Source organism: Paroedura picta, chromosome 9 (genome assembly GCF_049243985.1).
Source record: "Paroedura picta isolate Pp20150507F chromosome 9, Ppicta_v3.0, whole genome shotgun sequence".
Lineage (NCBI taxonomy): Eukaryota > Metazoa > Chordata > Lepidosauria > Squamata > Gekkonidae > Paroedura > Paroedura picta.
The window spans coordinates 44,382,145-44,399,045 of record NC_135377.1 but is presented as its reverse complement, the minus strand read 5'-3'; the positions used below and the strand labels follow the sequence as shown (position 1 = coordinate 44,399,045).

The 16,901-nt window shown below is 40.2% G+C and overlaps 1 protein-coding gene across 11 annotated transcripts in view; it reads right to left on the bottom strand.

The window, feature by feature from the left end:
* Positions 1-16,901, bottom strand: part of ZNF521 (zinc finger protein 521) — a 336,017-nt gene that overhangs the window by 164,268 nt on the left and 154,848 nt on the right. For 9 of the 11 annotated variants that reach the window (XM_077352569.1, XM_077352571.1, XM_077352572.1 and 6 more), the window contains one exon: positions 10,127-10,211. In XM_077352569.1, coding sequence (XP_077208684.1) covers positions 10,127-10,211 — 85 coding nt within the window. The remainder of the gene's footprint in view (positions 1-10,126; positions 10,212-16,901) is intronic. The other 2 variants (XM_077352566.1, XM_077352568.1) reach the window with 1 other exon arrangement.

The window sequence follows — 16,901 nt, the reverse complement described above, 5'->3', positions numbered from 1 at the left end:
AATTCCCTCTTTGCCTGAATTTATACTAAGCGGCAACACTTCATTTTACATAAGTTTTATCTGATGTCCCCACACAGAGCTGCCAGCTGTACAGCAAATGTGCAGCTTGCAAACTGAGGCCTACTAGGCCACAGGCTCCATCCTGTGATCTGTTAGGCACCTTGCTGTCATTGGCAAGCATTCCTTGCTATCACTGTTACTGTCTCTCCACACTACACAGAACTTAGAATCATCTGATTATTAGAATTTGTGGTCCACATTCCATTTTATCCTTTATTTAATCTATCCCCAGACCGCACATTTGTTTAAATGTTTTGGCTGGTTTACAAATCATGCAGCCATCTGCACAGTAGGTGAAACACCATTTTTTTTAGACAAAAAGTTATATTACAAATCAACAAAGATAAAGCCATTTGAAATGCTTCGGTGTTTGTTATTCTGCCTGGTTTGCTTGGACCAACTCTAAGAAATAAATAGAATTATCTGTGTAAATCGATGAACATCTATGAAAAACAACACCCAGCAGAATGCAGAGCTTGCTCCATTACCTACGTTAATATCATGACAGCTGAGGAGAGATGACCTGGCCCACTTCTCATCTCTCCTGTACAGATGGCTATTAAAGAGAAAGTATCCCTTTTGTATGGTCCATGTAGAAACCCTTTATGAGCTTTTCAAATAAGCCAGCATTGCCCACATGAGGGTAGCTTTCTGTTAGTATTAAACAAAGCACAGATTTAATCCTTTTTCATCCTCAACCTTTTATTAAATAAAACAAAAATTCACCAGATCTAATAGTGCATCCTTGATTCCCGGATTCCCGGACTTAACACCTATGGCCTGCGTTCAATGTTGTTACTATCAAATGAAATCCTAACAATTAGTGTACAAAATTACAACATATTAAACAGTTTCCTAGTGCTAGCAAGCAGGGGGGAATTATATTTTCCAGTATTTCACCTGAAGTTCTAGATTTGAGTATAGTAGCTCTTTAGAGAGACGAACAAGATTTTGGAAGTAAAAGCTTTCAAGAAATAAAGCATATATTCCCAAAATCTTGTTGGTATCTAAGGTGCTACTGAAGTCAGCTGTTTCTGCTTTAGACCAATATGAATATCCTCTGAAACTACCTGAAATTCTATAATTAAAGGAGCAAAATCTATTTTCCCACATGTATGCATTGGTGAGGTAGTTAGGAATGTGGACTTCTAATCTGGCGAGCTAAATTTGATCCACCACTCTTCCTCCACATGCAACCAGCTGGGTGACCTTGGGCTCGCCACAGCACTGATTAAGGTGTTCTGACTGAGCGGTAATATCAGGGCCCTCTCAGTTCTACCTACCTCACAGGGTGTCTGTTGGGGAGAGGAAAGGGAAGGCAATTGGAAGCCGCTTTGAGACTCCTTCAGGTAGAGAAAAGCAACATATAAGAACCAACTCTTTTCTTCTTCTTCCGAATTTACACACACTATTGGAATATGACTTTGAACTGGGCATCATTCAATAAGCAGCATTTCATACAAAGATCACAACAGAAAACCCCCAGTATGTACACCAGTATATGTGGAATTATTCTCAACGTTGACTGGTAAAGGATAGACTTGGCTTGCATGAGGTCTCTGTGTGCAACAGAGCTGTGGGATCAGTATAAGAAAATAGGACAAGTATATTTATTAAATATGACAAACACAGGACAACCTACTGTACATTGTTTTTTTTATCATCCAACATTGTTTTTATGAAGAACCACTGGCAGCAAAGGGAAATGGTTTGAAGATTTTCATGTGCACTGCTCTTTATGTCTGGATGATTTCTTCAAGAGAATAAACTATTATTAAATATTTTGTATAAGACTGTATCAAATTTATTCCATCCAAATTCATGCATGAAGAGAAATTTTGAAAAAGTACACCTTAATGTACACAGAGCACAAAGAACCTTCCCATATCCTTCTCCTATCTGCAGACCCCTGATTTCCCAAAATTCATTTTGGAGGGCAGGGCGACAGGGGAAACTCACAAATAATATGTGGCACAAAGTGGATACCTGTGGTGCAAGGGGCAAATCAGCAGAAATAGGTGGCCCCATATGTTGGATTACAAGACCTCTAGTGCAAGTCATGGTGAGCAGGCTATGACTTCTGCAAATTACCCACTTAGGTTGCAGCCAGACCCCAGCATCCCAACTTTCCCCACAAGTTCTTCAAGCTGCAAGAACAGTTTTTGTCTGTTCTATTTTATAGGAAGGAGAAAGATAGGAAAGGTCAGTAATGAATCACAGAAGTGAGAGATGAAGTAACAAAAAGAATAGAAAAATATATTTGGGTATGAGGAACCTGAAGCTTTCCAAGCACATGATATGGCTGAAAAGGGTTTTTCCTAAATATGGTTAGGAAGACATCTAGCCCTACCGCCTGCTCAATGGAGGATCAGCCTAAAGTATTCATGGTAAGTATCTATCCAGCTGCTGTTTGAAGACTACTAGTGGGGGGGAGCTCACCACCTCCTTGGGCAGTCAATTCCACTGCTGAACTACTCTGACTGTGATTCCCCGCCAATAACTAGCCAATATTGTTCTACACATAGTTCAAACCCATTACTGTGAGTCCTATGCTGCCAACAGGAACCTTTCCCTGCCCTCTTCTAAGTGGCATCCTTTCAAATACTTAGACAGCAATCATGTTCCAGATCAACCTCCTCTTCTTCAGGTGAACATTCCCAAGTCCCTCAGCCTTTTCACATAGGGCTTGGTACCCAGATCCTGGATCCTTCTTGTCACTCTCCTCTGAACCCTGTCAATTTTTTCCACGTCCTTCTTGAAGTAAGGCCTCTAGAACTGCACACAGCACTCCAGGTGGGGTCTGACTGATGCGGTATACAGTGGAACTATGACATCTTGCGATTTTGATGTGTTACCTCTGTTGATACAGCCCAAGATTGCATTTGCCTTCTTTTTGAGTTCATCTGTGACTGGTGACTAACACATACATATGATAAACAAGTCAATAGCTAACATCATGTATATATGTTTCCATTTCATATCACATGGAACATATTCAAGTTAATGAAAACTTTTATTTTTGATTTACAAGGTCAGTACCCACAACAACCCAAAAAGGTGCATAATTTATCATAGAATCATAGAGTTGGAAGGGGCCATACAGGCCATCTAGTCCAACCCCCTGCTCAACGCAGCATCAGCCCTAAGCATCCTAAAGCATCCAAGAAAAGTGTGCATCCAACCTTTGCTTGAAGACTGCCAGTGAGGGGGAGCTCACCACCTCCTTAGGCAGCCTATTCCACTGCTGAACTACTCTGACTGTGAAAATTTTTTTCCTGATATCTAGCCTATATCGTTGTACTTGTAGTTTAAACCCATTACTGCGTGTCCTTTCCTCTGCAGCCAATGGGAACAGCATCCTGCCCTCCTCCAAATGACAACCTTTCAAATACTTAAAGAAGGCTATCATGTCCCCTCTCAACCTCCTTTTCTCCAGGCTGAACATTCCCAAGTACCTCAACCTATCTTCATAGGGCTTGGTCCCTTGGCCCCAGATCATCCTCGTTGCTCTCCTCTGTACCTTTTCAATTTTATCTACGTCCTTCTTGAAGTGAGGCCTCCAGAACTGCACACAGTACTCCAGGTGTGGTCTGACCAGTGCCGTATACAATGGGACTATGACATCTTGTGATTTTGATGTGATGCCCCTGTTGATACAGCCCAAAATGGCATTTGCCCTTTTTTACTGCTGCATCACACTGCCTTCTCATGTTTAGTTTACAATCCACAAGTACCCCAAGGTCTCGTTCAAACACAGTGTTACCTAGAAGCGTATCCCCCATCCAGTAGGCATGCTTTTCATTTTTCTGACCCAGATGCAGAACTTTACACTTATCTTTATTAAATTGCATCTTGTTCTCATTTGCCCATTTGCCTATTTTTCCATTGTGTTCAGATCTCATTGAACTCTGTTCAATCTTCTGGAGTATTTGCTATTCCTCCCAATTTGGTGTCATCTGCAAACTTGATGAGTAGTCCTTCCACCCACTCATCTAGATCATTAATAAATATGTTAAAAAGTACTGGACCGAGCACCGAGCCCTGAGGTACCCCGCTACTCACCTCCCTCCAGTCTGATGAAACTCCATTGACAACAACTCTTTGAGTGCAGTTCTCCAACCAATTTCCTATCCACCTAACTATCTGAAAATCCAGATTGCAGTCCTTCAATTTATCCATCAGAACATCATGGGGAACCTTATCAAAACCTTTACTAAAATCCAAGTAAACGACATCAACCGAATTTCCACGATCCAGCAAACCTGTCACTTGGTCAAAAAAGGAAACCAGGTTGGTCTGACAGGACCTGTTGGAGACAAACCCATGCTGACTTCCTTAGATCACCAAATTGTCCTCCAGATGTTTGCAGATCGCTCCCTTTAATATCTGCTCCATTATCTTACCCACAACAGAGGTCAGACTCACTGGTCTATAGTTTCCTGGGTCATCCTTCCTCCCTTTCTTGAAGATCAGAATAACATTTGCTCTCTTCCAGTCCTCCGGGACATCTCCAGTCCTTAAAGATAGTTTATGTAAACTATCAATATCTTGTGGTTCATATAGGGAAATTTTTCTTGGCATATTTGAAGAGCCTGGAGTCTTTTAGTATTCATATACTATTCCTCTTTCCAAAACAAACTTTTCTCCTCAGATAAATTATCAGCTGACAAGTAAGATAACTACAGAATATCTTTAAAGCAAGTATTTTTCATAAATACCTACCTAACCATAAACATCTACCAAACTTCAATAAGTAGTAGTAGTAGTAGTATATATTTTCTCCTTTTTGCCTAATCTTTTTCATCATCCTGCATTATTTCTATATATTTTTCCTTCACCAAAATGCTAAATTTAAATTATCCAGTACAAAACAATGCATGTATCACATTATTGATTTGAAGTTTATATACATATGGATAAATACGGACTGGGAAAAGGCAAAAAACAACAACATTATTTTAAAAGAAACCATACTTCATCAGTCCAACTTTCTACATATTTTTTAAAAATAAAATTAGCTAAGACTGTTGCTTAGACAGAAACAACAGATGAAAACTACAATGATTGTGGCTCCCTGTACCCCCTTTTACCATTCTCTTTGTTACTCTGATCATCCCTCAGTGGTAAATGTGTTTCTCTGTGCTGCACACAGCCAGCGGCTTGCAATTTGCTCACTACGTTTCATGAGACAGTTGTCTGTGGCAGTTTGGAACATATTTACCTCTTTGGGGATTTATGCGCTAGCTACAATGCCAACTCCATAGTGCTAGAGATTTCCTTCTAACTAAAACAGGATAATTGGTAGTTGCTAATTATTGGTCAAAAATTATCAGACTGAAAAAAATTAAGCCTTCATAAAATAGTTCTTGGCACTATCACCACTTTACATTATCTCGTGCTTAACAGCACTTCATTCTGAGCACTTACAAATTCACATTTTAGCTGCAGGGTCTCAAAATTTTATTCAAGATTCCCTTTGCTAAATTAAAAAGACAGATTTGATTCTCATTAATTTCATCTCTGTATATGGTGAAGTCAGAAGAATATGCTAGCTTACTGGCCTACCAATTGACTGACCTACCTATTCAAACAACAGTTGCTTCATTTAATCGCCTATGTCTAAAGCTACATTTCAATGCAACATCTTTTTCCAGTTTATGTAACAACACTTTCTATACAAATACAACAGCCTGAAGCCTCAAAAAATACTGAGCAAACATGAAAATAATTCCTGAAATATGTGAACATGGTAAAATAAGTGTACAACTACAATGTTATTTTTCACTCTTATAGATTGCAAAAACTGATCCTCTTCAGCAAATCTACATGATACACTCTTTAATGTTCATTTGTTAAGCTATAATTCCATGACTACAGCAGGTTGACTAAAACATGAACTAGACTCCTCGAGCTGTAAATGGGATACAGATTTGTCTCTTGTATTTTCATTCACCCTCTGCAATGATAAGAAACTGTGTATTAAAGCAGATCTCTCTCTCTTTTTCTTAGTAATTAAGTCAATATTTGAGTATTTTGATATGCATGATCTTGGTAAAGTCCATAAATGAAAAATGACTGTGTGGTCAAGGATAGGGTGGTTGAATAGTGGAAATAAGGAAATTAGTATAGGCAAGTAAAAACACAAAGATGCCACCTTCCTGTGCAGCAAAACTGAATCTACATCTTAGAACATGTAATTACTGCATGTTGTGAATTCTTCCAAATCTGTCTTGTCCTAGGAACAATCTGTGTACTTTTCATCAGAGTTGCATCTCAAACACCATAGACTATCAAAACATGACCTGCAAATCACACTGTGCATTGTGTGATGACATTTTTTTCTTCTGATAGATTTTATTGCAAGCACACACAAATCTGTGTCACTATGGTTATGGCATGAAGCAATATCATGCATGACAGCCAGCAAGGAAAAAGCACCTTTTTCTCAACCAGATTTTAAGAATGTAAAATATGTTGGGCAATTTAGAAAGTTAACAGTTCTGATGAATGCCAGAAAAGCTTTTATCTGTATCTACTCACCAGTCAGGTCTGGATATGTCAGCCATAAACCCTTCTCTGTATTTATTTACCCTCTTTGGACTCAGATTCTGGTATAGCTTAATCTAGTTTCACATGCTAAAAGAGATAATGTGATTGTTTCTTACTAAATGATCAGAGGTAGGTAAAAAGTGGGTGGCAAGCAAACACACCCTATGTGACTGACACACCAGCGTGATCATGAACCACACAGAGAAGCATCAGTTTTCTTCTTCTAGAGCCAGCATGGTGTAGTGGTTAAGAGCCACAGACTCTAATCTGGAAAGCTGGATGACTTTGAGCTAGTCACAGGTCTCTTTGAGCTGTTTTCACAGAGTAGTTCTCTCAGAGCTTTCTCAGCCCCACCTACCTCGCAAGGTGTCTCTTGTGGGGAGAGGCAGGAAAGGTGTTTGCAAGATACTTTGGGAGTCCTTTCACTTTAGGTAGTGAAAAAAAACCCAGTTCTTCTCTTCTTCTTTAAATAACTAATTAAACAAATGCAAACATTAAAAAATGGGCTGAGTAAGGGGAGAAGATGCTGTTTTTAGGGAGTTTGCTGCTCCTAACAGAATATTTTCAAGTATGAATATTTCTATGTTGTATTCTGAGTGCAACCATTTCCTCATTCTAGAACTATGTACAAACGCAGTGATGGGCACAGTAGACTCCAGCATTGTAATTACAATGGTGTTCTGTGCTTATGGCTCTTTACTGCTATGTTATCGTTCAGGAATAGGGCAGTATTTCTTAAACTTTTTGAACTCAATCTTTACTCCATTCTAAACTTTTGATACTCTGTGCCCCTCTCCATTTCACTCCATACCAACCACCTATTCCACAGATTACTTTCTTTGCACACTATTTTATATAAGGCTGCCTGATCCCTGTTGGTCTCTAGCAGGGGACTGGGTAAGTAGGATTGTCATATACAGATTGAGAATCTCCTGAAGTTTTGGAGCCCACCTTCCGAAGTACCCAAATTCTCTAGGGGAACTAATCTCTGTAGTCTGTATTGGATCAACTTCAAGGTTTTGGTACTTACCTTTAAGGCCATTAGTAGTCTGGGCCCTGTATATCTGAGGGACCACCAGTCCTTATGCCCCCTCGCAGGGCATTCCAAACCGCAGGGTTTGAATCTGCTGGTGGTCCCCATTTCTCAGGAATCACATCTGGCCAGGGCTTTTTTTCAGTCCTGGCCCCAACCTGGTGGAATGAGCTCCTGGAAGAGCAGAGCTACCACAGTTCCACAGGGCCTGTAAGACAGAGCTCTTCTACCAGGCATGTGGTTGAGGCCAGGCTAAAGAAGATCTGGGTCCTCCTTTAAAAGCCCCCTGGATGCCTGTTCATGTGGGCAGATGACCTCTCCTGAGGCTAGTAGGTGATCTGAATGGGGACTGGACTATGGGATGGGAGGTACCAAATGCAACTGTGCTGGCAATACTGTATCATTTTATAATGTTTTATGTATATTTTATCTGTAAACCGCCACAAGCGGCATGGCTGAGAGGGGCAGTCAATAAATTCAAATATAAATAAATAAAAATAAAATAAATACATATTTTCCTTAAATTGTACATGTCTAAAAGTGTTCCAACTTCTCATGACCTGATAACCCCTCCCACTCAAATGTGGCTGCACAGTATGATCTTTCTATCCTATCAGATAAAGGTTAGCAAGTCAAAGACCAGGGAAAGCTGCAACAAGACTTGAGCTATAGGACAATAAAGAAGTCCAGATGATAGCTGATTTAAGATTTATCTCTGATTGACCCAATTCTACTTCTTTACTGCCCCCCCCCCCCCGCACTCCAGTTCCTTTGCCTCTTCAGCCTGGAATGTATATTCCAATTAGAACCAACATCATCTTGCAGGATTTCTACCAACCTGAGTTATTAACACTGCCTACGCGTCACTTTTATTAGCCCCTTGTGTACACCTCCTAGCCACTAACCTAACCTTCCTAATAAGGTTCCGAATAATCCAAAGTTTCTTGCAAGGACTATTTGGTGATTTTTTCTTCCATCATGAGGGGAATATTGTCACACAGTAGATGGATCCAGAAAGGGTTGACTGAGTCCCAACTTAAACGTACCACATGAAAACTGTGCACAGAGTTGTTACATCTGATCAGTAGCAATCATCACTTCTACTGTACCACTGTGATCTCCTTGGCCATGCTGACCTTACCCTAGGAATGATGAAGTAGCTACTGATTTTATGGCATCATTGAAGTGTAGCAATTTATATGGTATACTGTCATATTTGTGCTGATATCTGTCTCAGACATCAACATGTGTTAGGTCATCTCTGGTTTCCTCATGTTACTAGTATAGTTTCTGTGCTCACAGAACGAATTATCATGCTAAGGATGCTTAGGGCTGCAGCCTGTATTTTACAGAACTTAAGCTAAATTTAACCTATTCACTAAATTAGTCATCCAGATTTAACAGTGAAGAAGCACAGGAAAATTAGCTTGTAACCTCAAAAGTAGCGTTTTAAAGAATAAATTCATTAATTTTCCCCATTAAATGGACATGCAGAAACAGAATTAGATACTGGGATGAACTTACTGAAAAAAGTGTGAAATAAATAGTGTGAAAGAACTACAAAGCTGAAGTGTGAAGCTTGCTCTTTACTAAAAGAATATATTACTTTTTGGGAAAAGGCAGTAACAAAAGGCAATATTGTTTTATTAGCGGGCAAAAGATGTGCCTGATAAATTTAATTGGCTTGCAGAACCCTCAGTGTTATTAAGAAGTGGTAACCAAATTAAAAACATCACAGATAACCTTGGGGGAATAAACAAATAATGCCAAAATATGATTGTTCAAAGAAAATGCTTGGTATATCTTATACTGTACACTCAATTCAACCACCTCATCTACATATTATCTACATATTATAAAAACAAATTATTGTTAAAAGCTGCAATTACAAATTCTGAATACTGTATATTACAGAGCTTGAGATATTTTTCCCCCAATTAGATATATTATTTCATTTGAGAGAGCCATTCTGGATTGTTTTCAGGCTGTTTTAAGCACAATATCTATCTCTATTTTTACAGCCATTTGAATTATTTATGTTTTTAGTGACAAAACTTGCCAGTTCTGATGTTGGCACCAACGTGCCTGAGTAGCACTCAGTAGTGTCATTACCATAATAACTTCTGAAATTAAAACCTGCCTAAAACTCTGTGGAAAGCTAACAACCAGTTCATTAACCATTCCTGTTAGTTTGTTTTCAATAATGCAAAAATGATTAGAAGTTTAATTTGTTAATCACCTGTGTTTTGACTGGCAGTAGTATACGATTCTCTGCAGAAGTCTAAACTAGCCCTTGCAGAAAATAAAACATGCTAATGCTTTATTAGGCCTAATAATTTTTTTTTAAAATCTATCACACCTGGGTAAATCATTGATGGTTGCACAATTAATTTCTCCTTAACTCTGTTTAATTTTACAGGCAATGATGAATACAGCTAGGAGAACAGTCTGTCTATCATCAACAAGATTTAGTATTTCACTCACCAATCATGTGGTTTGCAACATGAACCTGGATATCCCATTCATTGTAGAAAACCATCTGGCACTTGATGCACTGATAAGTCTTCTTCTAAAGAAAACAGCAGTTGAAAAATTTAACTTACCAAACTTTGCAAACAGTTTCAAATCTCAGAATACTTATGTGAAAAAATTAACAAACCAGACATTTGAAATATAAAGAATCACAGTTCCCAATATACTTGACAACCTCTAGGGAGAAACAGCATTCTTGACCCCACTTCTCTTAGCAAACTTCTCTCCAACCTGTAAGGTCCCCAAGCATTAGGCACTTAGCTGAAGTCATTCCTCTTAGATCCAAGAGGAATTTCAAAGTGGTGTCATTTATTCACAATGCTACTTTCAGCTGGCTCCAACTGCTGCAGTATAGAAGGGCATTGCATGAAGAGCAAAGCAACAAATGTATAGGCCAAGGTGCCTAGCGCCATCCTTACACAGATGCTAGTCAAACAGCTGGCAGTGGCAGGCAACATGTAACCTAGTTCTTTATCGTATGCCCCTCTACTGTAGAGGATTTAAACTGAAGTCAGTTTGCTTCTTTTTCAAAAGCATGCACATGGAGGAGTTTTTTTGGGTGGGGCCTTCTGGCTAATTTGCCTAGTTGAACTCTTTATACCTATGTTATTTAATGGTCTTTTGCCTAACACCAAAAATTAAATAATCTGTCAAAGTGGCAAGACTCATTATAAAACTGCTACAGCAAAGCTTCATCAGAAGATTATGTACGCCTTGCACATTTTCAAAGGTATCATTAAACACATCTGATCAACAACTAGGTCAGCCTTTCTCAACCCTGAAATGTTTTTCAGGCGTCAGCAGGACATACCTTCCTGCCATACCCCCAGAAAGTCACATGTTACCAAAAATGACATCGCCCAGACATTCCTACTGGATGTGACATCACCAGGTCACTCCCATAACACAGGAAGTGACAGGCCAGAAATATTTTCTGGTGATTTGTGAGCAGGACCATGATTGCACTCTGGGATGACAACCAGTTTGCTCTTCTTAACCAAAGGGAGCCTGCAGAAACAGGGCTGGGGCAGGCCTATGCTGCTCTGTTGCGTCTACCCCCCACCCAATGTCAGAGGGAGCAAAATTGATTGATGAATGACTTGCAGCCTTTTTAGCTTGACAGCAGACATATCTTTCTGCTGTCAGCCTGAACTGAACCAAGGTCCAGGGAATGTTTGAGGGAGTTGCTTCCCCTGAACCTTGGTTTGGGGGTCTAAACTGGGCCATTTTCTTAGGAAAATTTGATTTGTGCCCATCCCTAATAATGCATAAACTGTAATAGACCTTTGGTTTAGCAATCCAAACAATGTGTATGTTACAGTAAGTGTCAGAATTATCAAAAACATTGATATTTACCAGCAATTCATAAAACTGTATCTCAGACAGAACTGCTCAGAAATCACATTTAGCAATACATCTCAAAATTCCTATTTTCATAGTATGTCACCGAAGTGCATTTACCAGGACAAGTACATAAATTTCAGAAAGAAGCCTCACTGACCCAATAGGGTTGGTAGTAAGTTAGGGATTTACAATGTTGGGGGCTTCTGCAGTTAGCATCCCTTACACAACACAGCTTCAAACATAACTTATCAGTCGTTGTGCAGGGGTGATGCTCTTACATTCATCACAAACTCTACAATGTAGAGTTGTGTGAATGCTAGATTGTCACCCGACATGATGGAGTTACTTCTAGGTCTTGCAGGAAGCTGTTCCCCCCTTGTCACCCATCTTTTATTTGCACCACATAGTTGAGTGATAGTGGGGACTGTTCCCAGAGTCCCCCCATGGCAAACCTATAACATAAACATGCCTCATATTTCATAGATATACCTCAAGAATTATCAGTAAATCTCACAATTCATCCAGTTGGTCCACAATTCATCCAGTAACATACATTCATTAGTATACATATTTTAAAAGCTTTCAATTGTATACTGGTTTATGAGAATGTTAACGTTTATCCATGTCATGACATACAAGTAATATGTGAATTCAAGCATCTGATGGAGTCTGGCCTTTTCTGACAACAATGACCACTTTCTCCTGCTTATGATAAAAGGTCTCTTAACCATGCTTTTAACAAATCCTAACTCAATTTTGAAATCAGTGACAGGGGAACTAAAGGTTTGATAAAGTTTTGAGTCCAGGGGTACCTTTAAACAAAGCTTTATTAATGGTAAAAAAACTTTTGTGTACAAGCGTACTACTTCAGATGCTATCTGGACTCAAACTTTGTTCTGCTTCTTCAGACCAATGTGGCTATCCAACTGAATAAAGCTCTGATAGTGTTTGCTTGGGTTAATTTCTACAAATTCCTGATAGTTCATGTCCTATTTTCCATTTATAACTCTTTTTGGAATTTTTTTAAAGAAAATGGGGGGGGGGATTTACACAGATTAAATCCAAATGAAAACATTAGCTATAGTTAAAGATGGTGGCATTTAAATCATAGAGTTAATAGTCCCACTTGTGATTAATTTAAATTTCACTGCCTATGCCTATAAGCTTCTTTGGATGAAGCAATACATAGGATATACTGTTTAAAATAATACTCAGTCATTAAATGGCATGCAAAAACTAATGTTATCTGAATATTTAGACTTAACTCAATCAGGAGAGTGGCACAGCAAATCTAGCTTTAATTTAATTTTACAAAGCCTAGTCATTCCTACTCTTTAACAGTGAAAAATAGAAATGTTAAAATTTGGACAACTATGCTCTAGACGGGGCACCAAATGTTGTAATCTATAGAGGAAAACATGAGAATCCTTCACTAGGACCCTATCTACAAGAGACTTTAAAATATCAACTATCAAGGATTTAGTATGTTCAGCTCCTTAAAAGATGTTTATTGATGCTGATGCACAGACCGACACACATTGTGTAAATAACAATCCCTCTCCTTTTTGCAACATTATTTCCCTTTAGAACTAGTTAGGAAATATTTCTTGCTCCCAGATGACCAGCTTTATATATGGTTTATTAGCATAACCCTAGCATTATTTCTGATATGTGACTTTATTGAAAAACAACAAAACATAAACTTAATGGCTGGTCTTTTCTCTTGTTAGAATTGTAAAACATGGCGTATGCCAAGGATTGTCAACAAAAATTATGACAGATGAATACAGTGACACAACATATAAGAATTTTTCCCTTTATTTTAAGCTTAATGATAAAGGTGGTGGGGGAGGAATCACTTGACAAAACAAAACAAAAACCTGCAGCACTTACTAGCCTCTTTAGAATGATCTCCCATATTTGCAGATCAACACAGACATTTCCTTTTATCATAAAAAGGGAAACTGTTCTTGTCACTGTTGCTACATCAAACACTCGCTCTTTTTAGACTCCAAAGGGCTTCTAAAATGTTACCATCAACATTTATTAAATCAGCAATGCATTTAACTAGTCTTGTGTCAATGAACACAAATTTTAAAATGATCAAAAATGCTGTCACCCCCTCTTGAAAGAAACATGTCATCCTTATTTCTGGCATTTCCTTTTTTAACAAACAGAAAAGAACTTTTTCTGAAATCAGCACCCGCCTCCCCACCCACCACCCCTTTTGAATGTACTTCGTATCAGTCTCTAAATGAGGTGGACATTACTGATACTACAGCTTTTAATGATACCACAGCTTTTGAATTATTTCTACCAGCTCCTTCCACACAAAAACACTAGGACAAAACAAAAGAACTCTCTGTAGTGAAAGCTAAACAATGTAAAGCTGCAGAAAGAAAAGGTAGAAATATGATCACAGAATAGGATGCTATGTCTCTACATACTAAGCATAACACAGGCTCTAGCCAGAAGCTGTGCCATGCAGGCTCTGTCTCATACAAGGAGGAGAAGACAGCTGAATGGTCAAGCCAGCAACCACATTCAGGGGGAAAACAGGCTGGAAGAGATGTAGCACCTCTGGGGTTTAACTCAAAGTGAGCAACCCTGGTCTGTGAAGTCCTGAGCCAGAGTTTCAGAAGGCTTGTCACTGCCCCAGTTGCCTAGGGGCCACAGTTCCTGAACACCATAGATCAGAAATGAAAAGGACTCCAGGACGTCATAGAGCACCAAAGTAGCATAATGACGATCCTTCAAGTGGTGTTCCTTGCTTTAAAAGAAGTGGGGCTTCACTGAACCTGCTCCAGTAGAAAAGCTTCAAGCTAGTTCTGAGCCCTCTAAGAGCAAGTTGTCAGCCATTAGAGAGACATTAGACTTCCTGATTCTACAGGCAGATATACTCCATAGTGATTCTCAGATCAGGGCTCAATTGTATTATGATGTGTCTCTGCCCAAGCCAGAACACAGAAAAATAGAATAGTCTCCACAATGGTCTTGGTTGAGTTCAGCTCTTTATTATTGGGAGATAATAAGGGCCATTCCGCACAACCGGCAATGTAGCTAAATCTGAGTGCTATTGAAAAGTGCTGCAATCAATAGCGGCAGGTCTTGGTAACGCACACAGCCGGTTCTATCGTAAAAAAGCTCTCCCACTTGCGCTGTTCTCGTAACGCACAAGTTTCCAGTCTCGCAGAAATCGCAACAAAGGAGGCGGTATTTTTCCGTGCTTCCTCCCGCCCCTGGCCGTCAATCAAACAGAACATAACTGTTGTGTTCGTGCTTCCCTTTAAAAACTGTTGTTTAAAAATCCGAAAACACCTGTAGCAATGCATATTTGTTCATTCGATGTATCAGGACCTTTTTAGCTGGTGTGGGAGCTGGCACTTAATCATCTTACAGTTAAACTCCCTCCCCCCTGGCGCAATTTCTGGCAAAATTAGGCAGTGTCGAACAGGGGGCTGTATTTTGCAGAAATGTTATAGACAATTGCTCATGGAGGGATTTCAGGCAAAGAAGCATTGCTTATTCATTGCTTTTGCCGTTTAAGGGGGGGAAATGGCGATCGCGACCCCAAAAGCTTGGGTGCGAGAGCTTAGGGAGGGACATTCTTGCTACCGCTATATTCAGAATGCACATGTCTTTTTTGGATGTGTTGCAAGTTGTTCTCAAGAGTCTAGCGGAGTTTTTTAAAGGGGGAATCCACTTTTGTGGATTCTCCATCTTTGTGGATTCCCCGAAAGGCGCTACAAATAAACGATTTTTGCGGAAGTGTTGCAAATTGTGTATGACGTTGTGTGTAATGTTAAAAAAAAAGCGTTACACAATGGTGAGACTTCAGCAACATTAACGCTGTGCAGAATGGACCTAAGAATTTTCTTGTTTAGAGAATGCTTTCATAAAGGACAGAAAAGCAGGGAGGATCTTTGAAAAGGGCTAACTCATTCAATGGGAATAGAGTTGACAGAAAAAAGCAGGAACACCCTTAGTCAACTGAGACTGTGATAACACATAGACAAAGGCCCTGGGCAGGAAAGCAGCTAGCAATGAATTGAAGAGTAAGGAATTATTATTATTATTTATTAGAAGATTTATAAACTACTCCTCCCTAACAGTATAGTTATGGAAGCAGGGAGACTATTCTTTGTAAAACTGATTGCTTGCTAGTAGGTGGAAACGTGATTATGATTTTTTTTCTCCTGAAAAGGAAAGGGTTCTGTAGCGAGCAGGATCTCAGACAAGTGTTTGGTGGAAGAAGTTTGTTTTATGAACTGAGAATTAATCAAAGAAGCTGATAAGTTTGCTGAAAGTAAGGCACCTTTGTGAAGCTTCTCAGAATGGGACATGTTGCTGGCAGATCCCTGCCACAGGGGTCTCTGATTCCAATTAGAGGTGTGCAAAAACATAGCCGAAAATAACTTATTGATATGATAGCATGATAAATTTCACTGTAGCGAAAGGCCGTTACAATCTGACGTATGTACCTTATTGGTATTTTCCAGCTATTCTTTCAGCTGGATATATATTTTGACTGAATTTCAACAGGCGCAGAGCCTTGCGCCACTTCTCCCCCCTGTGCCGCGGTGCTAGCTGCTTTGGCCTGGGACAGCCAGGTCCCATGCAGGAATACAAATCTGGGGTGAATGAGGTGCACCAGGCCAAGTGCTTTCCCATGTGTGAGCAGGAAGCGGCGGGGCAATCTGTGGAAATGGTCTGGGTGACACAAAGTATTATTTGAATTTCAAAAAGGCCATTAGAAGCCGATCTGAAAGAATGGTGCAACACTACTGCACTATTACAAGCAAGATCCTGTATTGCTTGCTTTTCATATTTCATATAGATCTCCTACTGCAGGGGTCCCCAACCCCTGGGCCGCGGCCCGGTGCCGGGCCGTGAAGGCCTCGGCGCCGGGCCGCAGCCCCCACTTCCCGCCCCCCCCGCAGCGAGAAGCTCACCAAGCCGCGAGCAAATCGGCTGCCGGAGCGGCTGATTAGCTTGCGGCCCGGCAAACATCTTGCTTCGGGAGGTAGGTGGAAGAGAAGCTTGCCAGGCCGCAAGCTAATTGTCTGCTTTGGCGGCTGATTTGCTCGTGGCCTGGAGGGGCGGGGAGAGAGAGCCGCGGCTGCCGGCATGCAGTGCAAACTTGCTGCCCATGCGCGTTTGCATCCGGCAGGACCCCCGCCAGATGTGTGTTTGCGCTGGGGCTGCCGCGCGTGCGCGGGGCCCCTGGTCATCCTCTCCCCCGACCCCATCACAGTGGTCCGCGGCCGCAGAAAAGTTGCGGACCGCTGTCCTACTGTACATGTTACAGTGTAATCTGCCTTAAGCCTGAAAGAAAATGGACTACAACGAAAGGGAATGAAATTAACCAAATTCTTTATACATT